The sequence below is a fragment of the Sprattus sprattus genome, assembly GCF_963457725.1.
Source record: "Sprattus sprattus genome assembly, chromosome: 1".
NCBI lineage: Eukaryota > Metazoa > Chordata > Actinopteri > Clupeiformes > Clupeidae > Sprattus > Sprattus sprattus.
Genome location: NC_137920.1, coordinates 11438298 through 11462783, shown reverse-complemented (window position 1 = coordinate 11462783; position 24486 = coordinate 11438298). Strand labels below are relative to the sequence as shown.

General features: G+C 43.0%; 3 protein-coding genes across 5 annotated transcripts; all 3 read left to right on the top strand.

Annotated features, from left to right (window-relative positions):
• Nucleotides 1-183: 183 nt before the first annotated feature.
• LOC308379194 (histone H2A-like) lies at nt 184-12253 on the top strand. Its single transcript, XM_080856252.1, has 2 exons — nt 184-578; nt 12156-12253. The coding sequence occupies exons 1-2, from the start codon at nt 205-207 to the stop codon at nt 12160-12162; spliced, it is 381 nt and encodes a 126-aa protein (XP_080712378.1). The 5' UTR covers nt 184-204; the 3' UTR covers nt 12163-12253.
• Nucleotides 7422-10389, top strand: LOC308374093 (histone H3.2). The gene has a single exon (XM_080849798.1). The coding sequence runs from the start codon at nt 7608-7610 to the stop codon at nt 8016-8018; it is 411 nt and encodes a 136-aa protein (XP_080705924.1). The 5' UTR covers nt 7422-7607; the 3' UTR covers nt 8019-10389.
• Nucleotides 12191-19413, top strand: LOC308379170 (protein mono-ADP-ribosyltransferase PARP11-like). Of its 3 annotated transcripts, none has more exons than XM_080856227.1 (8): nt 12191-12304; nt 13756-13928; nt 14030-14150; nt 14955-15030; nt 16517-16589; nt 17093-17220; nt 17761-17912; nt 18768-19413. In XM_080856227.1, exons 2-8 carry the CDS (start codon nt 13806-13808, stop codon nt 19088-19090), a joined length of 996 nt encoding a protein of 331 aa, XP_080712353.1. In that variant the 5' UTR covers nt 12191-12304; nt 13756-13805; the 3' UTR covers nt 19091-19413. The 3 variants fall into 3 exon arrangements, with proteins under 3 accessions (XP_080712353.1, XP_080712354.1, XP_080712352.1); XM_080856228.1 differs by having other exon boundaries at nt 12200-12304; nt 13789-13928; XM_080856226.1 differs by having other exon boundaries at nt 12255-12370; nt 13789-13928.
• Nucleotides 19414-24486: the final 5073 nt, after the last annotated feature.

The window sequence follows — 24486 nt, the reverse complement described above, 5'->3', positions numbered from 1 at the left end:
ATCCGTTGTGGTGCGCGCTCGGTGTATTTAAAGCAGGGAAGAGAACCTTTGAGAGGACTGCAGAGTGGTCGAAATCGAGTCGCTTTCTGATTGGCTCTTAGCTTTCGCGCGACAGCAAAGGGAATATTCTTGAGTGAGTATAAGAGCCCCTCACTTGCTTGTCAAAACTAGACTTCATTTGTCATTTCAACGAATCTGTGAAACATGAGTGGACGAGGTAAAACCGGAGGAAAGGCCAGAGCGAAGGCAAAGACTCGCTCATCCAGGGCTGGACTGCAGTTCCCCGTGGGCCGTGTTCACAGGCTGCTCCGCAAGGGCAACTATGCCCATCGTGTTGGAGCTGGAGCTCCGGTCTACATGGCTGCCGTGCTCGAGTATCTGACCGCTGAGATCCTTGAGTTGGCCGGCAACGCTGCCCGTGACAACAAGAAGAGTCGTATCATTCCCCGCCATCTGCAGCTGGCTGTGCGCAACGACGAGGAGTTGAACAAGCTGCTCGGCGGAGTGACCATCGCTCAGGGTGGTGTGCTGCCTAACATCCAGGCTGTGCTGCTGCCCAAGAAGACCGAGAAGTCCAAGTAAAGTGACCACTGCCCGGCATCGACAAAAGGCTCTTTTAAGAGCCACCCACTTAATCATGTGAAAGCGTTCCATATTCGTTTCTTTAACATCAGTCATTGACAGAATATAAACACCACCACTAACAGTCTAAGTGGCTTACATGACCCAATGCCCGCACAATTCATTTAAAAAAAGTATTTTGGCTAATCATATAAAATTATAAATACCTACACTGTTAATTTAACAGCCATTACCCCAAGCTGTTTCTGATAGTATGATCTAGCCTACAGCGTAACCTCGAGGGCTGTTCTCAGTTAAATTAGTCATTATTTTGCCTGGTTTATTTAGTTTTGATTAACCACCTCAGTGTTTCCCCTACAATGATATTAGGGTGGCGGCCCGCCCCCCCTGAAAGGTCAAGAAAAAAAAATAATAATTATAAATATAGCGCCAGATCACAAAATAAGTCATTTAAGGTGATCTTTACCATAAAATCTAGCCTACAGCGTAACCTCGAGGGCTGTTCTCAGTTAAATTAGTAATTATTTTGCCTGGTTTATTTAGTTTTGATTAACCACCTACACTGTTAATTGAACAGCCCTTACCCCAAGCTGTTTCTGATAGTATGATCTAGCCTACAGCGTAACCTCGAGGGCTGTTCTCAGTTAAATTAGTCATTATTTTGCCTGTTTTATTTAGTTTTGATTAACCACCTACACTGTTAATTTAACAGCCATTACCCCAAGCTGTTTTTGATAGTATGATCTAGCCTACAGCGTAACCTCGAGGGCTGTTCTCAGTTAAATTAGTCATTATTTTGCCTGGTTTATTTAGTTTTGATTATCCACCTACACTGTTAATTGAACAGCCCTTACCCCAAGCTGTTTCTGATAGTATGATCTAGCCTACAGCGTAACCTCGAGGGCTGTTCTCAGTTAAATTAGTCATTATTTTGCCTGGTTTATTTAGTTTTGATTAACCACCTACACTAGTTTAAGGATAAGCTTGATTTTGCTTTAACTCTTTGACCCCAAAATCACTGGTTAGGGGTGCTTTCAATTTAAAAAGTGATGTATGAACACTTTGTAACATATTTTAATGTTTGATCTCATATTAAAAGCTCATAGTAAGGAGTACAACACAGCACACAAGTTTTTCAATGGAATGTATTCATTAAAATATATCCTTTTATGCAATCTCAGCCATATATTCTTAAAACATCAGCTTGATCTGAGCAAAACCTCAAATATTGCAGCCCAATATCTGGTGACCTCCACATTATGTACATTTCAAAATATGTAATTCAAGTATAATTCAGTGTGATAAACTATTTCATTCCAGTTTGTAGGGAAGGATGAGTCTAGTCACCCCACCCGGACTTGAACATGGGTCTACTCTACAGGGTGCCAAACATGCACTCTGACTGCCATACCAATGAGCCAGGCTGATAGACAATGAAACAATGAGATGACAATCCAGACAACGATGACCTCCCGGTACACATATGCACATGTCTCAGTGCTTGTGCTCGTTGCTGTGCCATATCTGAAAGCAGTTTAGGTTATTCGTTAAGTGAAGGTAGACCTGGCACTGAGGAGCATCGCAGAATGTCTTGACCTTCAGCTGAACTCCCGTTGCAGCATAACACACTTTGCAGTTGCGCTTCAAATGAGACATAATTGGGATATGCTCCGTTTCATAGTCCCCTTTTTGTGTTGTAGGGGGTCTTTGGACTGAAGGGGGTCTGTGCACTGGAGGGGGTCCGTAGTCGTCTAACTCTGCCAGCTGTCTGACCAACTCCTCTCTGTACTCTGCGAGCGAAAACTTTTTAGGCCGCTTGAGGTCATCGTTGTCTGGATTTGCAGCTCTGTGTATCTGAAACAATATAAAACTATTAACAACTGCAATGTCAACCATGTGGAAAAACAACACCTTCCACCACCTCTTACATTTCCGAAGAGAATTGTTTTTTGAAATCAATTGGTCCGATCTGTCCACTCCCTTCGTGTAATGATTATAATTCTGTATGGCTTGCGGCTGTTTTATTTCAACGTTTATCCACTTATCTATAACTTTTTCTTTCCGTGTGACCATGACAAAGTTATTAGCTGCTTCAATGGAGGATAAAATGGTGACTGGTCTGTCATCATTCCATTGTAAGGCCAAGCACTCTCCATCCCTCTCCCATCTCATACTTCCTCGCTCTTTCCCGTTTGCCCACTTTTTTCCATTTTTCATTCCGTCGGGAAAGCCTCTCCTGTTCTCTGCCGCTGTTCCGGTTGAAGGGATGTTGAGTCTGAATAAGTCCTTTACCAGCTGAACCGATGTGTAAAAATGATCAAAGTAAAGGTGGTATCCTTGATTTACCAGGGGCTGCGTCAACGTCATGACAACATCGTACGCCAATCCATGAAGACTTGGTTGTCGTCCAGCATCTCTTCCAGTGTACACATTAAAATCACAGGTGTAGCCATTGCTGCTATCGGCTAGCACCCATATCCTCAGTCCCCATTTTGTTGGCTTGTTTTTTATATTTGGACGAATTCCAGATCTGAGCTTACTCTTTACCAGTCGCTCATCCACGCACACATTTTGAAAGGGCTGATACAGAGCTTTGCAGCGCTCCTTGAAATGGTCAAGGAAAGGTCTGAATTTTCTCAGCTTATCATTTCCATCCTCAGCACTGGGGTCCACTACATGTAACATGGCCATCAGGGCCTGGAACCGCTCCCGTGTCATGATAGACCTTGCCCAAAGCCCATGGTATAGGGTCTTCGTGCTCCAGTAACGATGGAAGGAGCTAACATCCACCAGACCACAGTATAGGATGAGTGCAATCATCTTCTTTATTTCCCCAGGGCTTGTTTCAGTCCATGCCCCACTCTTGTCAGCATAAGACTGCTTTCCTTCAATGACACCCAACGCATAAGAGTTAGTGTGGGACGCAATGTCTTGAAGGATATGTGCAGAAAAAAATAACTGGAAAAAATCAACAGCACGTGTCATAGTCCCCCTAAGAACCGGCGTCACTAAATGAATGCCAGCAGGTCTTTGTGGTGAGAAATCTGGAAGCCGATTTGGATTATCTGTCTCTTCATAGCTGCTGTGTCCCGTGTGCTGATCCGGTGTTGGTCCAACTCTTGAGTTGGCTGCCAGAATTTCCAGGGCACCCTCATCGCTGCTCTCCTGGTGGCTGATATCGCAGGTACCTAAGCTGAAAATCAATTGATCAGAAAAAGAACCAGTTAATATTCTATTCTTCTTTCACACTCACTTTATACACAGTACCAGTCAAAAGTCTGGGCACACCTTCTCACTTTTTGAGAAGTCTTTACTTTTATTATTTCTTACATGGTAGATAACACTTTTTTGTATTATTACATCATTCCATATGCGTTATTCTGTAGTTAAAATATCTTCTGTATTACAGTTTTTATCCATTGCTTTGGGCAATTTCACGAAACCGAAATTACATTCTCAAAGCTCTTAGTGCATTTGGCAAAATAGCCTATATGGTTCAGCACAACTACATAGATCACCTTTAAAAGGTCATATCTCACCCAAAACAGTTAAGTCAAGCTTCAAAACCAAATCATTTTCTTATAAAAATAGTCAGTGCCCCCAAAATGAAAAGTTCTTTCCGAAAAGAAAAGGACATTCTCCAAGCTTTAAATATATTTGCCAAAATAACCTAGATGGTTTATCAAAACACTATGGCACACCTGCAAAAGGTCATATCTCTCCCAAAACAGACAACTCATCAATTAAAACTCATTCCTTTTCTCATACTAATAGTCAGTACCCCCAAAATGAAAAGTCCCTTTGGCATTGTTTAAGCACTGCAGGTCAGAACGTTTACATGTTTTGCCAGTATGGCAGCGGACCATCGAAATATCCCTCAAGTGCACATTTTAATCTTGGCTCAGTCCTGACACTGAACACTGAATGTTTACTGCAGTAGATGTTTTCTTTCCAGAATACTTTGTGTATCAAACAGAAAAAAGAATAATTCAAGCATAGCCTACATGGTACCACTCATACTGCACTCATACTGCCATGGAAATTGTTACAGTTATTGCCATACATCGTGGTTACAGTAACAGAAAATGTGTACAGCACAATATACTGTCATACAATAAGCACATCAAAACTAAAATGATGTATAGCCTACACTAACATCACAACCTGGAGCTTCTGGGTATTGTATGGGCCAAGACTGGGAATGTGGGAGACTACACTATTCTCTAAAATGGCATCACACATGGTGATGTTGCCCCCGCTCTGGCCTGGGACATCCGCCGTTGCTCCTCTTTTTCTTCCTCCTCTTCTCTAACAGGCAGTTGCCCTTGGTTGTTTCCCTGGCCAGGTGCTTCCATGTTCATAAATTGTACTGAACTTGGTCAAGCTCTAGATATTTGATGGAAGCATTTATACTCCTGGATAGGACCTGTCAGCTAACTAAACTTACTGTGCGATTGGTGATCGGATGTGTGAATCTCCCCCTTGATTAGTAAAGTTCTAGTTGCACCTGAAAATTACTGTAAGCTGATGATCCAAGAGATCCATATTACCCGATATACCATGATGTTTTTCATGGTATTATGTGCCTGAAAGATTTTGACAGTAGAGTGAACTATTTTGCAGGTGATGATGTACTCAAGGAAATTATGCCAACATGTTTTGCAGAGAACAACCACTTGACTGAAGGCGCTCACATGCTTGTCCGATCGTGCTCTCCGATCTCACGAGGCACGCCCTTAAACGCCCTCCTTGAAGTGGGACCACACCTTTGAGCACCTCGGAGAGCCATCCGAGGGTGTCGGATGGCCTCTGGAGCACCGCTTGAATTTTCTCACTATCCGATCCGAGCTGTCCGACACCCCTAATGACGTTTCCTGTTTCGTTCCCTATATGACAGCACCTCCGTTTTTAAAAAATCGCTGAGAGATCGCTGGGAACCTGGGGCTGGAGGTCCAGGAGTGCATTAGGAGTTGGAGGAAGATCAGGGACAAGTTTGTAAAAATGAAAAAAACTATGAAGGGCACCAGCGGCGATGCAGGAGGAAAACCGACATCTCCCTTCTTCCTTGCTCCATCGTGGCTCTCGCCGCATATTATAAAGCATAGGGAGACGTCGTCTAATTACAGCAATAATAAAAACATTTCTTGGTTTTCGAACAGCCTCTTTGTGTTTGAGTTAGCAGAGCATGCAGTGTAAATGATTAAATTGTAAAGAACCTGAATTGTAGACGTAAAAAAGCAGAACTGTTTGTGTGGTATAATAATAGAAAATATTCGACAATAACCGCGAGCTTGGTCATTGTCGTTAGTAATTCATTTCACAACAACAGCCTCTGATCATTAACTAAAAATACACGGGATAAAAACAAACGATTTCTTATTTTATAGTTTGTTGTTGATGATGTAATGGCCTTGTAACATCATAATAAAGCGTTGGTAATCTCCACAGCCCCTCGTAGAACCATGCAGGTAGAGGTGAGTCGTACAATCATCAGATTAGAAAGGGCGTGTCTCTAGTGAAGTCGTACGAGGTGAATTGGATAACCATGCAAATGCCTTGAGAAGCAACAGTCAGTTTAGACCAGCAAGGTGTATTCAATTGGTAATTGGGCTAACTGAAGGCAATTGTACTATACCATTCGCACAGATGTGCTAAATCATTTGAAATGTGTGCAAACTGTAGGCAATTGTACTTGTCATTTGCAAGGAGTTTCTAAAACAATTGCAATTTGATTAAAGGAATGAGAAATGCCAATCTGTTGTGAATCTGTGCCCAGTGGTTTGGAGGTTTGCACGTGTTGTTTTGAGAATGTAGGCCTAATTTCTGTTTCGTGAAATTGCCCAAAGCAATGGATAAAAACTGTAATCTACAATGTAGAAAATAATAAAAGTAAAGAAAACACTTCTCCAAAAAAATGGAAGGTGTGTCCAAACTTTTGACTGGTACTGTATATTTCACGTCTGTACAATACATATACAGAGGTGAAATTGCATGCGAACAAAACCTTTATTCCTCAAATCAACAACGAACTATTGACATAATAAACTACACAGAAACCATAACCGTCAAAAATTTTCATGAATTAGGTTAGAACAATATCTTGAAAGAAAAATTAATACTCCTTTATATTTTCTTCTACATTTCTTGTAAGTTACTGCTTGCCTTTCACACGCCAACAGGGAAACAGAGTAACATGTTCTTTGCTAATAGTAGGTGAGTACTAACGCTTCGTCGAAAACATGTGAATGTTCGCTCTCAAAAATGTTTTGTGAAGCTACAAATCTAGCTAAGTATTATTTACTTCGAGACACAAAGGAGGAAAGCATGTATTTGAGTGACTACTTCTTGGGTGTGTGTATTTACGATGAACTTACCTCATGAGAGAAACAGGGTCATTTTCTCCTTCCAATCCTTGGTTCAATTCGAACTCTTCTCCACTAGAAATCCCACCAACCTCTGAATCTACATTACTTTCTTCATCACTTTCGTCGTTCATTAGAAAAGCTTCTACTTCTTCTGCAGATAATCGCTGTTGCTCGCTGCGTGGACGTTTACTGGGAGATGCCATGTTGTTTCTAAACTCGAAGAAGGGTGGCTTGATTTGATACACCACGTTGGACTAGCCAATCATTAAGGCGGATTCACAAAACATGCAATCTGATTGGATATCTGTTGATGCTATTGTAAAACGTGTTCACAAATATGTTATTATTCGTTCTCATAGCACCAAACGTTTAAGTTAAATGTTTACAACGTCTAGATATTTAACAAAAGAGAGATTACATACACTTAGTAATGATGTGGGATTTTGATTGAAAGTGAACCAGAATTAAAAACAAAGCAACCAGCTTGTGGGCTGGGTTTACTTACTGATTTAGGCGCCTTCCTGTTCTGACCAATGATCGTCCCGCACGCTCATGACTATCACCCAATCGCTGGAGAGCAGTCGGTGCTCGACGGTATAAGTAGCCATTTTGAGCAGACAAACTTACACTTTTCGCAGTACTTCGAAGTCGTTGATCACCATGGCAAGAACCAAGCAGACCGCTCGCAAATCCACCGGAGGCAAGGCCCCAAGGAAGCAGCTCGCCACTAAGGCTGCCCGCAAAAGCGCCCCAGCCACCGGTGGCGTGAAGAAGCCCCATCGTTACAGGCCCGGTACCGTTGCTCTGAGAGAGATCCGTCGTTACCAGAAGTCCACTGAGCTGCTGATCCGCAAACTGCCTTTCCAGCGTCTGGTCAGAGAGATAGCTCAGGACTTCAAGACCGACCTGCGTTTCCAGAGCTCTGCCGTCATGGCTCTTCAGGAGGCCAGCGAGGCTTACCTGGTCGGTCTTTTCGAGGACACCAACCTGTGCGCCATCCACGCTAAGAGGGTCACCATCATGCCTAAGGACATCCAGCTGGCCCGTCGCATCCGTGGGGAGCGTGCTTAAGATAAAATTGTATTCTCAAACCAAAAGGCTCTTTTAAGAGCCACCAAACTGTCCAGGAAAGCTCTATTCCAACTTTCTATTGTTAATAGAGCACGTGCGTCACGAAACACGTGTATGTTTGAGCACCATAGCATCAGTATACATAGATTCGTACTGATATCGAAGAAGGAATATTCTGAAATATTTTCCTGCAACCTGCTTGTTCGATGGCTTATCTATCTGTCTCTGAGTTTCATACTGCCACATACCTCAGGTTCTAAAAAAATAGCTGTGCTTTACTTGCTAGAGGGTGTGGGCATGTTTAGTATTCCATATTTTCTCTCTATTGCTGATTAAATACAACTACGGCATAGATGTTCTGTCTGAATCTTGCCAAGAAAATATATTTGTCTTTCAAAAATGACACCCTATAGTAGAGCGTCTCCCATATCTCAGCATCTCTGCCCTGTGCCAGGTGCAGCCTACTGCTCTGCTTAGTTTGCTTTCAAATACAAATACATCCTTCTGTGTTTGATGGCCAAGTAAGCACAACAGATCTGCTGGCAAATTATCCCTCTGAGCAGTGCATGTGCATCGTACAGTATGATGATCTGTGATTGGAGCAGAGCATGTGCATCAAACAGTATTATTATCTGTAATTGGAGCAGTGCTTGTGCATCGTGCAGTATGTTGATCTGTGATTGGAGCAGAGCATGTGCATCAAACAGTATGATGATCTTTGATTGGAGCAGTGCTTGTGCATCGTACAGTATGTTGATCTGTGATTGGAGACAGATTGTCAGATTTGATTGCCAGAGCAGCATTGAGTGCATTTCATCTATTTGTATGTATATTCCATTTTTTTTGCTAGCGTTAACATGCAGATATAGTCTATGAACACTAATGAGATGTCTGATAGGTTCATTACACCACAGGCGGGTTACAGCAAACTGAGCAGGTCCATGAAGCAGCTGACATACATATAAATACATAAGCATGAAGCAGCTGACACACATATAAATACATAAGCATGAAGCAGCTGACACACACATAAATACATAAGCATGAAGCAGCTGACATACATATAAATACATAAGCATGAAGCAGTTGACATACATATATAAATACATAAGCCTTTATAAGATTGTATACGATTTTTTAAGCTTTTATAAGCTCAAGTGTGATTCCACTGCCAGTGTGAGCTAGGGCTTTCTCCGGGCCAACCTGGGCTAATGGCCTGGCGCCTCAAGCACAAGAACAAATCAATTTGTGTTTCAACTATCGGGCCAATAGCCCCGCAGTAGTGCCCTTAAACCTATGCCTCCTTGGTGTAAACGTCACGCACTTTGCAAGCGAGTGGGAAATTCATGTTGAGATATCGTACGATAAAGTCTGGATGCCCGACACCTACGACCTCTAACAGACTAAGTAAAAAAAAAAAAAAAAGAATATAATGGAAACAAAAGTTTTGTAGCTTTGTTAAGTGAAATGTACAATTGACACTCAAATAAAGCATATCCCTCATAAGGTAAAGCGACTCAAATAAAGCATATCCCTCATAAGGTAAACCGACTCAAATAAACCATATCCCTCATAAGGTAAAGCGACTCAAAAAAACCATATCCCTCATAAGGTAAACCGACTCAAATAAAGCATATTCCTCATAAGATAAACAGACTCATCAGACGGCTCTATTCCTTAAAACTGTCAAGTAGGCTACAGTAATAATGTAGTAAATCTTCATCACAGGTAGCCTGAAGACTCAAATATAAGCCAGCTATAGGCATCGTTAATTTAGACAGGCCGGGCCTAGCCTTGGCACGCACTGGCTCGCCTGGGTTTGGCCTGATAATGGAAACACGGCTATCCTATCCCTAACTCACTCAGGGAATTCCCATCTCAGAAAGAAATATTCCCAGATGGATGTCTGCTAAGCTGTACCCCAAATGTCGACTTGTTTTGGACTTTAGGAATTGTCATTTTGTTGTCAACATTGTACGGGGCCGTCCTATTTTAAATAGTGCTCATGGGGTGTAGCCTTTAGGCCTTCCCCTGGACCTTTATGTCTGTTTCCCCGTGGTTAACCTTCAAAGCACAAGGCCCTATCAGCTTCTCTATTGTAATATGCCCTCCGACACATCTGCTAAAAGTCTATTACTTAGCATCTGCTTAGTCTATTTCAGGACTGCTTGACATTTACCCACTAATTTCCTCAGTTTCTAAGATGCATGAGTGCCGACACACGTGACAGGAAGTGCATCTGGAAGCCACACATTGTTCAGCTGTGTGCTCTTCACCTCTGAGGGAGACGGCCTACACATGATCAACACAAGATTCAGCACACGATAAATGAACCTTTTTAACCAATATTCCCACTCGGAGGTTCTTCTGAATGAAGAGTGCATTACAAATTAAATGGATTATTTATTATTATTATTATTATTATAATTATAATTATTATTATTATGAATAATAATAATAATAATAATAATAATATAAACTAACTGAATATATAACTGAGTATATATGATGGGTAATTTACCTTACATAAGTGCAGAGCAGCCTTCCTCTCTCCCCTTGCATATTAATTATGAATCATAACCAAGGTTATGTCGGGGTCAGGAATGTTTTCACTTCTTTTGATCCTTCGGGGTTTCCCTCCTGAACTTGCTGTCCTGTTTCTCACCTGGGGGTTGGGGTGGCCATTTTGAATTGTTCGTCAGACATAAAATGTTTGAATTCCTCTGTATTGTCAGTAACTTCCTCCCCATCCGTGCTCACCTGGTATCACACTGGTATCGCTATGATCTCTCCTCTGGAACCTTGTTCCTTTTTTCCTTGTTCCTTGTTCCTTGTCTTTGTGTGTGTGTGTGTGCGTGTGTGCTGTTGTTCTTTAAACATGTTTCTTTCACACCAGGATTATATAGTGTTAACTGTAGTTATATTATATATAATAAATATAATAATTTATATATATATATATATATATATATATATATATAATATATATATAAAGGAAGTATGTATAACTGTAGTAGTAGTGTTGAGAAGCTATAGTTAAACCCACACATAGCCTGCAGGCCGGGCCATCATAAAGCTAGACCAGGCTTATTTATTTATTTATTTCAGGAAGGGTTTAAAGCACCATGACAAACAGGTCTGCTATGTAACATATCCTTTAAAACTGAAATGAATAACATAAGGTGAATTATGTATATGAAACAAAGCCTTAAATAATAATAAACACTTGATTGTATTTGAGCATTAGATATCACCCATGGGAGATAACATTTACACTGTCATCTGTGGTAGAATACTGTAGTCCATCAGTTTTTGTGCTGTGAAAATTTAACAAAGATTTAGTGCATCAGCATTTTGCAATGGTTGAACATTTGCTATAGTGATTTCTGGCAAAGCCATGCTTAGCACTGGTATTAATCTACTCTGTTGGAAGGCCTGATGTTGCACCCATCACTGCAAATGACACAATCTGAGCCGACAACTCCGAGTCCTTGTTTTTGCTCTTGCACTGACTGTTAGCATCTATGGTGCGCGCTCCCTATCTGGACTCCGTGCCGTGTTTTACAGTTTCCCCGACGCTCGATTGACTGACAGGTTGGAGCACCAATCACCAGCGCCAGCCACGCACAGCCGAAGTTCATAGTCGAGTCGAGTTCCTGTCGCTGTATGATCCCTTTAAAAGATCCCAGATCCTCGTCGCTTAAATGTACCTCCCCATTGTTTACGTTTGTTCCGCTGCCTGCTTCCCTATGTCTGTGATTTCCCCCTCTGTAGTTTTGCTTCAAATCTCTACTGACTTGTTGTCTTGACACGGCCTTTTGCTGACGTGAGTTTTTGCCTTACAGGCTGCACTCGCCGGCCCTGCTTTTTTATTTCCTGTTTTTGACGTTGACTGTTTACCGTTTAGGTTACCCTGGTATTTTATCTTTCTTTGATTTCTGTGAATGTAATTTGAAGCCTAACGAATCTTTGGTTGAATCGTTGTACACCTGAAGCTTCTTTATACATACGTACTAGTTATTATTAAAATATACACCCACTAACCGCTGTTCTGAGTGTTGCCCTGCGGCTCTAGTCTACACTCACCCCCGTCATCACCTCTCTCTCTTTCCCTGTGTATTGCTCCAACACTCACAGATCCTGAAGACAGAGTCAAACAGACGTATGAAAGACAACGCACACGGACAGGGGAGGAGTTTCAAAATGATGTCAGACAGTATTCATGGAAAACGAGAATGACAACAGAACTGAAAGAAAAACATAACACCCGTGTATGAATGACACAGGTATGTTCTGTCCACTAGACACGTAGCAGACACAGGACTGGTTGTAACCCTTCCTGTCGGCACTTGGTAAGTATGCAAAGAACTTTTCACATAACAACACAAATGTCTAGATTATTTTATGTAGCCTTCTTGCAGAACCTCTCTACAACCTAAGTAGCCTACGGTTGTAAAGTCTTATTCTGAAGACACGTTATGAGTCTTAGTGTTCTGTATAGGGTTAAATGTGCTTCCATTGTCGTTGTACTGTCTAAACTTCAAAGCAACATTATGCAGGTTTGAAATATGTTGTGGTTGGTATAGCAAGCTTTGATGTCACCCTGAAATTCATCTTGATGGGAGGCTATCCTACTGTAGGTGGTCGTCTTAAAGTCTTAATCTGAAGACATGTTATGAGTCTTAGTGTTCTGTAAATAGTTTAAATGTTCTTCCATTGCCGTTGTATTGTCTAAACTTCAAAGCCACATTATGCTCATCTTGATGGGATGCTATCCTATGTGGTCATGCAATGGGGAGACAAACACACTTGTCATTCCCACTAGCTGCACTGTATAGTTCAGTGCTTCACTGCACACCAACCGCTGGAAATATAACAATCTCAGACCAAGATTAATATTCTATTTTGTGGATTATACAATTTCACTTGTCTTATGCTATAGTCAAACCTTTGATATTTTTTAAATTAAATGTACACCGTCCTTCCGTTTCTCCAGTGAGTGTGAGCGTCCATGTTGTCTCTCAGGTGATTAGGGGGACGTGTCCATGTTATCTCTCAGGTGATAAGGGGGACGTGTCCATGTTGTCTCCCGGTTGATAAGGGGGACGTGTCCATGTTATCTCTCAGGTGATAAGGGGGACGTGTCCATGTTGTCTCCCGTTTGATAAGGGGGACGTGTCCATGTTGTCTCTCAGGTGATGAGGGGGACGTGTCCATGTTATATCTCAGGTGATAAGGGGGACGTGTCCATGTTGTCTCCCGTTTGATAAGGGGGACGTGTCCATGTTGTCTCTCAGGTGATTAGGAGGACGTGTCCATGTTATCTCTCAGGTGATAAGGGGGACGTGTCCATGTTGTCTCCCGGTTGATAAGGGGGACGTGTCCATGTTGTCTCTCAGGTGATGAGGGGGACGTGTCCATGTTGTCTCCCGGTTGATAAGGGGGACGTGTCCATGTTGTCTCCCGTTTGATAAGGGGGACGTGTCCATGTTGTCTCCCGGTTGATAAGGGGGACGTGTCCATGTTGTCTCCCGGTTGATAAGGGGGACGTCCATGTTGTCTCTCAGGTGATGAGGGGGACGTGTCCATGTTATCTCTCAGGTGATTAGGGGGACGCGTCCATGTTGTCTCTCAGGTGATTAGGGGGACGTGTCCATGTTGTCTCTCAGGTGATAAGGGGGACGTGTCCATGTTGTCTCTCAGGTGATAAGGGGGACGTGTCCATGTTGTCTCTCAGGTGATAAGGGGGACGTGTCATGTTGTCTCTCAGGTGATTAGGGAGACACCATGCTGGCGCCGTGGGTGAGCGTTGCGGAGGCCAAGGATGATGTGGTGGAGGACATGGACACCTCTGAGCCCAACTGGGCCTGGTTCTACCTGGCAGAGTGCGGCCGCTGGCACATATTCGGCGTGAGTCTGACCACACGTCTGTCGCTTCCGTCAGTGCATCTGTCAGTAGGCCTGTCGTGAATGTGAACTCTGATGATGAAAATGTGTTTTCATTTTTGCAGACGGACCCCTTCGCGACCTCGTCTGTGAGCAGCGACGTCATAGAACAGAGTTACAACGGCAACCGGCGCGGCTGCATGGAGTTCTCCACTAACAAATATGCCTACAGAATAGATTTTGAAGGTTTACATCCATACTCTTATCTCACTCTGGTTCTATACTCTTAAACAGAATAGATGTTAGTTTCTGGTACTTCACTCTTAAATAGAATACATGTTAGGTTCTGGTTATATACTCTGAAACTGAATAGACGTTAGTTTCTGTCCCTCTCACCGTGATGAACAAGGACAGTGCTGTTATCAAGCGGAGCAGTTGTGACCCAAGCCCAGTTCCTTCAGTGTGTGTTTCACCAGTCTCTTCTCTTCTCTTCTCTTCTCCTCTCCTCTCCTCTCCTCTCCTCTCCTCTCCTCTCCTCTCCTCTTCTCTTCTCTTCTCTTCTCTATTCTTATCCTTTCCTCTCCTCTCCTCTCCTCTCCTCTTCTCTTCTCTTCTCTTCTCTTCTCTTCTCTTCTCTTCTCTTCTCTTCTCTTCTCTTCTCTTCTCCTCTCCTCTCCTCTCCTCTCCTCTCCTCTCCTCTCCTCTCCTCTCCTCTCCTCTCCTCTCCTCTCCTCTCCTCTCCTCTTCTCTTCTCTTCTCTTCTCTATTCTTATCCTTTCCTCTCCTCTCCTCTCCTCTCCTCTCCTCTCCTCTCCTCTCCTCTTCTCTTCTCTTCTCTTCTCTTCTCTTCTCTTCTCTTCTCTTCTCTTCTCTTATCTTATCTTCTCATTTCCTCTCCTCTCCTCTCCTCTCCTCTCCTCTTCTCTTCTCTTCTCTTCTCTTCTCTTCTCTTCTCTTCTCTTATCCTTTCCTCTCCTCTCCTCTCCTCTCCTCTCCTCTCCTCTCCTCTCCTCTACTCTCCTCTTCTCTCCTCTCTCTGCTCCGACACAGTCATGAAGCAGACCAACCTCACGACGGGGAAACAAAGAGCTGTCAAAAGGGCCCTGCAATCTGGGACTAGTTTCAGGTGACTACTGCTACTTTTACTACTACGGCTGATACTGTTAACAGGCCTACTACTATTACTCCTGCTAACAGGACTGCCACTACCCGTCCCTAGTCGCATATGCGTCACTTTGCGACACTGTTGACAGCGAAGCCGCAAATGCACCACAACGGCAGATCATGTAAGATTGCCAGTTTCACTCTAAGAAATGTATATCTATATATGTGATAACCATTTACTTAAAAACGAGAGAGATGGTGTCACTATGGACTAAAAATATGAGGTGAAGGATCAAACTGTTTATCCCCAGTTACATTTTGAGGGGTAGCCTACGTACGATCGGTTAGTGAAAAGGCCCACTACCGCTACTACTGCTAACAGGCCCACTACTGTTACTACTGCTAACAGTCCCACTACCGCTACTACTGCTAACAGGCCTACTGCTGATACTGCTAACAGGCCTACTACTGATACACCTGCTAACAGGCATACTACTGATACTGCTAACAGGCCTACTGCTGATACTGCTAACAGGCCTACTACTGATACACCTGCTAACAGGCCTACTACTGATACTGCTAACAGGCCTACTGCTGATACTGCTAACAGGCCTACTACTGATACACCTGCTAACAGGCCTACTACTGATACTGCTAACAGGCCTACTACTGATACACCTGCTAACAGGCCTACTACTGATACTGCTAACAGGCCTACTACTGATACACCTGCTAACAGGCCTACTACTGATACTGCTAACAGGCCTACTACTGATACACCTGCTAACAGGCCTACGACTGATACTGCTAACAGGCCTACTACTACTGATACTGCTAACAGGCCTACTACTACTGATACTGCTAACAGACCTACTACTGATACGCCTGCTAACAGGCCTACTACTGATACTGCTAACAGGCCTACTACTACTGATACTGCTAACAGACCTACTACTGCTTGATAGATAAAAGATTACCATTAGCCTACCCTGCCATTCTGTGATCGGCAGTGATCGGCAATCGGCAGATCATGATTTTGGTGATCGGTAATCGGTGATCGGCCCCAAAAATGCTGATCGGAGCATCTCTATAACAGACCCACTACTGCTGATACTGCTAACAGGCCTACTCCAGTTACTCCTGCTAACAACCCTACTACCGCTGATACTGCTAATAGGCCTGAGATAGTAAAGTCATGCAGAACAAAGTAAGAATGAAGCAACAACAACAACAATAACAAAAATTCACCCAGAACAAAAACAAGTGACCTGTGATATCAGTGTAACGGTCTCCTCTCTTGGTTCATTTACAAGCCAACACAATAGTCCAAGACAATTGAATTTAATCCACTATGTATAAATATAATATTAATCTAGTAATGGTCTCTTCTCATGGGGCCCTCCATGCTCTACCATGTTTAAGTGCATGTGCTGCATCAGTGTCTGCCTGGTCAAAAGGTGTCTTTGGATTGTTCTAAATATATACATATTTTTCCGGACCGCATTCAGATCCATCTGTGACAGCCCTGCAGTACCTGTGCCCTGCCACTGGGAGAAGGGGAACTCAGAAGAGCCGTACCAGGTAGACCTTTGACCTTTGACCTTTCAGTCACCTCTCTTCACATGTGCATTGACATTACATTTACATTTAGCTGAAGCTTTTGTCCTAATATATATCCTATATCCTATATCCTATATATCCTATCCTAAATATCCTAGTATAATGGACTTAGGAAGCCACAGGAAACCTTGACCAATACTGTTGACTAGTACTGTTACATTGACCAATCATGTTACATTGTCGGAGATGAAATCACTGAGTGTTGCTGCTCCTCGTCTTCATGTTTCGCTCACACCTAATATTCACTGGCATGGAAAACTTTTCATTCAACCCATTTTCTTTGAAACCAGGAAGTGTGAAAATGCCCACTAAAACCACTAAAAACTACAAACTTCCATGTGGACCATGTACTCTATGCTGAACGAGTAATGTGACGCCATGACGACCCAGAGCAGCGACCACCTCACCTCACCGCTTTTTGGCAGCTTAAAGTCAGTCATTCTTTCCTGTTTTTGTCTCTTCAGCTCATCCCTCTCGTCCAAGACACACATGAGTTCCAGGAGGTCAAAGGGCTTTACGAGAGAACGATGAGCAGCCCCATCCGCTCCATCCAGAGGATACAGAACTCCGACCTGTGGGAGTTCTTCTGCAGGTCAGCCTGAACCCCTAATACTGCCTGAACCCCTACTACTGCCGTCCTGATCAATAAGATGTCTGAATGATGGAGTCAGTTCAGTTTAATACGGTAGTCCGGTCCAGAATGACGAGGGAATAGTGAATCAGTTCAGTTTAATACGGTAGTCCTGTCCAGAATGACGAGGGAATAGTGAATCAGTTCAGTTTAATACGGTAGTCCTGTCCAGAATGACGAGGGAATAGTGAATCAGTTCAGTTTAATACGGTAGTCCTGTCCAGAATGATGCGTGAATAGTGAATCAGTTCAGTTTAATACGGCAGTCCTGTCCAGAATGACGAGGGAAAAGGGAATTCAACCTAGCTTGACATTGCTGCAGAGATTATGTTCAATTATGCCTGTAAGGTTCTATACAACTGCATATTAACTAAATTAGGATGTTCATGTATAATATGTTTTACATAACTGTTTGTAAATATTCCTGAACATCATAGTATAGTTATTATGTACCAAAGACACAGGATTTGTGGAGTTTGACGGTGTTATTAATTTCCCCAGGAAGAGAGCCCAGCTGAAGAGGATTAAGAATAATGTGGACATCGAGGAGAGGATGCTTTTCCACGGGACGGCCGCCATGAACATCCAGGCCATCTGCACTTTTAACTTCGACTGGCGGCTCGCCGGGAGTCATGGATGCGTCTACGGCAAAGGTACAAAACAGCGCAGTAGAGCCTTTAAAGGTGTGTGTGTGTGTGTGTGTGTGTGTCTGTGTGTGTGTGTGTGTGTGTGTGTGTGTGTGTGTTTGTCTGTCTGTCTGTCTGTCTGTCTGTCTGTCTGTCTGTCTGTCTGTCTGTCTGTCTGTCTGTCTGTCTGTCTGTCTGTGTCTGTGTCTGTTTGCTAGAGAAGCCTTTAAAGGAGCCATATGTAAGATGCAGCCCACATTTTGTGCAGGGAATGTCTGAATAGTGAATTCATTAATGCGTGAGGAATAGTTCAGAAGTGGTGACGTGCAGAGCCTGCATCTTTCATCGATTACATTTTCAACTTCAAGATAATTCATTCACAGCACGCTGGCAATCTTCAGCTCAGAATAATTCAAACAAAAGCAATATAGTGTACCTTTAAAAAGGATCATCTGAATTCACGTATGACACGTTTCAGAAGTACATCTACTAAAGGAATTCCCCACTGTGTTTCTCTCGTGCTCTCTCTCTCTCTCTCTCTCGTGCGCGCGCGCGTGCACTCTCTCACTCTCACAGATTCCTACTTCTTGTTATGTCTCTCTCTGTCTCTGTCTCTGTCTCTGTCTCCCTCACTCCCTCACTCACAATTCATGAATGCATGAGGATTAGTTCAGAAGTGGTGACGTGCAGAGCCTGCATCTTTCATCGAATACATTTTGAACTTTAAGTCCATTAATTCATTCAGAGCACTATTCCTCTTTCTTACAGGTTCCTACTAAAGGATTTCTCTCTCTCTCTCTCTCTCTCTCTCTCTCTCTCTCTCTCTCTCTCTCATAGGCTCCTTCTTAATGTTATGCCTCTATCTCTCTCCCTCTCTCACAGGTTCCTACTTTGCCAGAGATGCTAAGTACTCCAGCAAGTACTGCAACTCATCGCATACACATAAACTCAGTCCGCTGACTCACGGCTTCGCTGTGCTCCCCTCCCATCGAGAGCCGCCTTACAAGTGCATGTTCCTGGCCCGGGTGCTGGTCGGGGAGTACACCCAGGGGTCCAACTCGCTTGTCCGACCCCCCTCCAAAGACGGCACCCTCACCAACGTCTTCGACAGCTGCGTGGACGACCTGCAACACCCAAAGATCTTCGTCGTCTTTGACAGCAACCAGACCTACCCTGAATACCTCATTGAGTTCGAGGAGGCATGACTCCCCGCTGTGTCCATGACGACCGTGATGATTGGCAGTCTGAGGGGCCAGTCAGATGCCAGAGACACTGAATCAGACGCTGCAGGGAACAATACAATGGCTTCCAGTGGAAGAGGTTCTAAACAGCGGATTGTATCCATGACAACTGTGATGATTGTGTCCGCACATAGACTACTTTGTTTTGGAACTGGAGAAACCAAGAAAAACTGTCACATCTCCACTGATCATTGGTTAAAAACTTTATTTGATCTTTTGTTAAAAACTTTATTCGATCTTTTGTTGTATTTAACTATGAATTATCAGATCTTCTGTTATGTTTACAAGTGTATATTAAAGACTTTTGGAGATGTAATATGCATCAGCATATGTTTTGTTGTATCTACATCACTGAGTAACTCCTACTGATTGTCATCCTTCACATGTTTTCCTGTGGGGCAAGAAGCCTCCAGTATTACTGTAAATGTCAGTGATGTGGTGCATAGACCTCAGTGGACATGTCTGTGGTCAAAATTGGAGTGGTACTTCAGATTTATTCACGATACCGGGAGCATTGTTATAAGCATTACATGTTCATGAAATGTTCAACAACAATGCCCACATATCCAGGGCAAACTCGTCTTTTATACCTAAAACCCCCTCCCTCGGACTATTACACTTTTGCCTCCCCAGAGATGAGAATATTTACATAGGATCCCCTTACCCCCAAAGCCCTGGGTGACACTCTGAGCTCATAATTACACAACAGGTCAAACAGAATACATGACCACACTATGTTACCAATTCAATTCATGTTATACTATGGAATACTATACTAACCTAATTAATTAAATGAGAAACATATACATTTTATCCTACATGTCCACATCATTAACCCTATGCTAACCAACAGCCTCTTGCACTAGGTAAAAGGTGAGATGAGTGCAGTTAAATTGTCTAAAGGAAGCACATGGAGGCCTGGATCCAAATCCCTGGTGGTGGATTTAATTAAAATATGCCTTTATGAATCGAGACCTTCATAAAAAAAAATATTTTAAACACATTTTTGCAAAGGGCAGATCTGCTGTCTTGTATCGTAGCCTGCCCTATTACCCCCCGCGACCTATGAACACCCACGCGCTGGTACACGTAACTTAATATTGATTTCGGTGTCCACCAGGATAACGGATTTTAAACAACATACGCTCCTGCCCCACAGGGTTATTTAAATTGTATGTGTGCAAAACATTACAGTTGTAGAGCGTAATTAAGTGTACTAGACAGACATGTATTTCTGTGTGTACAAACTGTCATGGAACGAACTGAGCGAATTCGATTTGGCGACGAGAACTTGTGAGGGTCATACAGTTTCCAACCAACACCGATACCTCTCTCGCTCTTTAAATTGAGGTTTACCCGCTTATAACAGGGACGACAGCTGACGACCGAGTTAGGAGATGTTCACGAGAGATTACGGATTCTGATAGAGATCATACTTGGTCATATCGGTAATGTTTTGCCAATTTTTGGCTAATCTCTTTACACCACACGTACCACAGGTACATCGCGATTGGGTGTTGATAGACAAGAAAACACGTTTCAGTTGAAATCCAAACAAGTTACTTGTCGTAATCTAGACACACCCACCGCTACTGAAATATGTAAAATTGATTGATTAAAGATTTTTCTATCTATTAAGGTTTATAACTGTTTGTCACCTTGTTAATAGGTGTGTTTACTATATGTTTTTACTCTGTCTCTTTTTCAGTAATTTCTTAATTGCAATAGCAGACACACTCTCCTAGTGTGACCATCATATCTGCAGTGTTGTGTGATAGAGCTCATACTCTCCTAGTGTGACCATCATATCTGCAGTGTTGTGTGTTTAGAGCTCATACTCTACTATCATGTCCATCATATCTGCAGTGTTGTGGGTTAGAGCTCATACTCTACTATCATGTCCATCATATCTGCAGTGTTGTGGGTTAGAGCTCATACTCTCCTATCATGGCCATCATATCTGCAGTGTTGTGTGTTTAGAGCTCATACTCTACTATCATGTCCATCATATCTGCAGTGTTGTGGGTTAGAGCTCATACTCTCCTATCATGGCCATCATATCTGCAGTGTTGTGTTAGAGTCCATACTCTCCTATCATGGCCATCATATCAGCAGTGTTGTGATAGAGTCCATACTCTCCTATCATGGCCATCATATCAGCAGTGTTGTGATAGAGTCCATACTCTCCTATCATGGCCATCATATCAGCAGTGTTGTGTTAGAGTTCATACTCACCTATCATGGCCATCATATCAGCAGTGTTGTGTGATAGAGCTCATACTCTACTATCATGGCCATCATATCAGCAGTGTTGTGATAGAGCTCATACTCTACTATCATGTCCATCATATCAGCAGTGTTGTGATAGAGCTCATACTCTCATCATGTCCATCATATCAGCAGTGTTGTGATAGAGCTCATACTCTCCTCTCATGGCCATCATATCAGCAGTGTTGTGTGATAGAGCTCATACTCTCCTAGTGTGACCATCATATCTGCAGTGTTGTGTGTTTAGAGCTCATACTCTCCTATCATGTCCATCATATCTGCAGTGTTGTGGGTTAGAGCTCATACTCTCCTATCATGGCCATCATATCTGCAGTGTTGTGTTAGAGTCCATACTCTCCTATCATGGCCATCATATCAGCAGTGTTGTGTTAGAGTTCATACTCACCTATCATGTCCATCATATCTGCAGTGTTGTGTGATAGAGCTCATACTCTCCTAGTGTGACCATCATATCTGCAGTGTTGTGTGTTTAGAGCTCATACTCTATCATGTCCATCATATCTGCAGTGTTGTGGGTTAGAGCTCATACTCTACTATCATGTCCATCATATCTGCAGTGTTGTGGGTTAGAGCTCATACTCTCATCATGTCCATCATATCAGCAGTGTTGTGGGTTAGAGCTCATACTCTACTATCATGTCCATCATATCTGCAGTGTTGTGGGTTAGAGCTCATACTCTACTATCATGTCCATCATATCTGCAGTGTTGTGGGTTAGAGCTCATACTCTCCTATCATGGCCATCATATCTGCAGTGTTGTGTTAGAGTCCATACTCTCCTATCATGGCCATCATATCTGCAGTGTTGTGGGTTAGAGCTCATACTCTACTATCATGGCCATCATATCAGCAGTGTTGTGTTTAGAGCTCATACTCTACTATCATGTCCATCATATCTGCAGTGTTGTGGGTTAGAGCTCATACTCTCCTATCATGGCCATCATATCTGCAGTGTTGTGTTAGAGTCCATACTCTCCTATCATGGCCATCATATCAGCAGTGTTGTGATAGAGCTCATACTCTCCTAGCATGTCCATCATATCAGCAGTGTTGTGTGGTAGAGCTCATACTCTCCTCTCATGGCCATCATATCAGCAGTGTTGTGTGTTAGAGCTCATACTCTCATCATGTCCATCATATCAGCAGTGTTGTGATAGAGCTCATACTCTACTATCATGGCCATCATATCAGCAGTGTTGTGTGATAGAGCTCATACTCTACTATCATGGCCATCATATCAGCAGTGTTGTGTGATAGAGCTCATACTCTCCTATCATGGCCATCATATCAGCAGTGTTGTGTGATAGAGCTCATACTCTACTATCATGGCCATCATATCAGCAGTGTTGTGTGATAGAGCTCATACTCTACTATCATGGCCATCATATCAGCAGTGTTGTGATAGAGCTTATACTCTCCTCTCATGGCCATCATATCAGCAGTGTTGTGTGATAGAGCTCATACTCTCCTAGCATGTCCATCATATCAGCAGTGTTGTGTGATAGAGCTCATACTCTCCTCTCATGTCCATCATATCAGCAGTGTTGTGTAATAGAGCTCATACTCTCCTAGTGTGACCATCATATCTGCAGTGTTGTGTGTTTAGAGCTCATACTCTCCTCTCATGGCCATCATATCAGCAGTGTTGTGTTTAGAGCTCATACTCTACTATCATGGCCATCATATCAGCAGTGTTGTGTGATAGAGCTCATACTCTCCTAGCATGTCCATCATATCAGCAGTGTTGTGTGATAGAGCTCATACTCTCCTAGCATGTCCATCATATCAGCAGTGTTGTGATAGAGCTCATACTCTCCTCTCATGGCCATCATATCTGCAGTGTTGTGTATTAGAGCTCATACTCTCCTAGTGTGATCATCATATCAGCAGTGTTGTGTGATAGAGCTCATACTCTCATCATGTCCATCATATCAGCAGTGTTGTGTGATAGAGCTCATACTCTCCTCTCATGGCCATCATATCAGCAGTGTTGTGTGATAGAGCTCATACTCTCATCATGTCCATCATATCAGCAGTGTTGTGATAGAGCTCATACTCTCATCATGTCCATCATATCAGCAGTGTTGTGATAGAGCTCATACTCTCCTCTCATCACCATCATATCAGCAGTGTTGTGTGATAGAGCTCATACTCTACTATCATGGCCATCATATCAGCAGTGTTGTGATAGAGCTCATACTCTACTATCATGTCCATCATATCAGCAGTGTTGTGTGATAGAGCTCATACTCTACTATCATGTCCATCATATCAGCAGTGTTGTGTGATAGAGCTCATACTCTACTATCATGGCCATCATATCAGCAGTGTTGTGATAGAGCTCATACTCTCCTATCATGGCCATCATATCAGCAGTGTTGTGTGATAGAGCTCATACTCATGGCCATCATATCAGCAGTGTTGTGATAGAGCTCATACTCTCCTATCATGGCCATCATATCAGCAGTGTTGTGGGTTAGAGCTCATACTCTACTATCATGGCCATCATATCAGCAGTGTTGTGATAGAGCTCATACTCTCCTCTCATGGCCATCATATCAGCAGTGTTGTGATAGAGCTCATACTCTCCTATCATGGCCATCATATCAGCAGTGTTGTGGGTTAGAGCTCATACTCTCCTAGCATGTCCATCATATCAGCAGTGTTGTGATAGAGCTCATACTCTCCTCTCATGGCCATCATATCAGCAGTGTTGTGATAGAGCTCATACTCTACTATCATGGCCATCATATCAGCAGTGTTGTGATAGAGCTCATACTCTCCTATCATGGCCATCATATCAGCAGTGTTGTGGGTTAGAGCTCATACTCTCCTAGCATGTCCATCATATCAGCAGTGTTGTGATAGAGCTCATACTCTCCTCTCATGGCCATCATATCAGCAGTGTTGTGATAGAGCTCATACTCTACTATCATGGCCATCATATCAGCAGTGTTGTGATAGAGCTCATACTCTCCTATCATGGCCATCATATCAGCAGTGTTGTGGGTTAGAGCTCATACTCTCCTAGCATGTCCATCATATCAGCAGTGTTGTGTGATAGAGCTCAT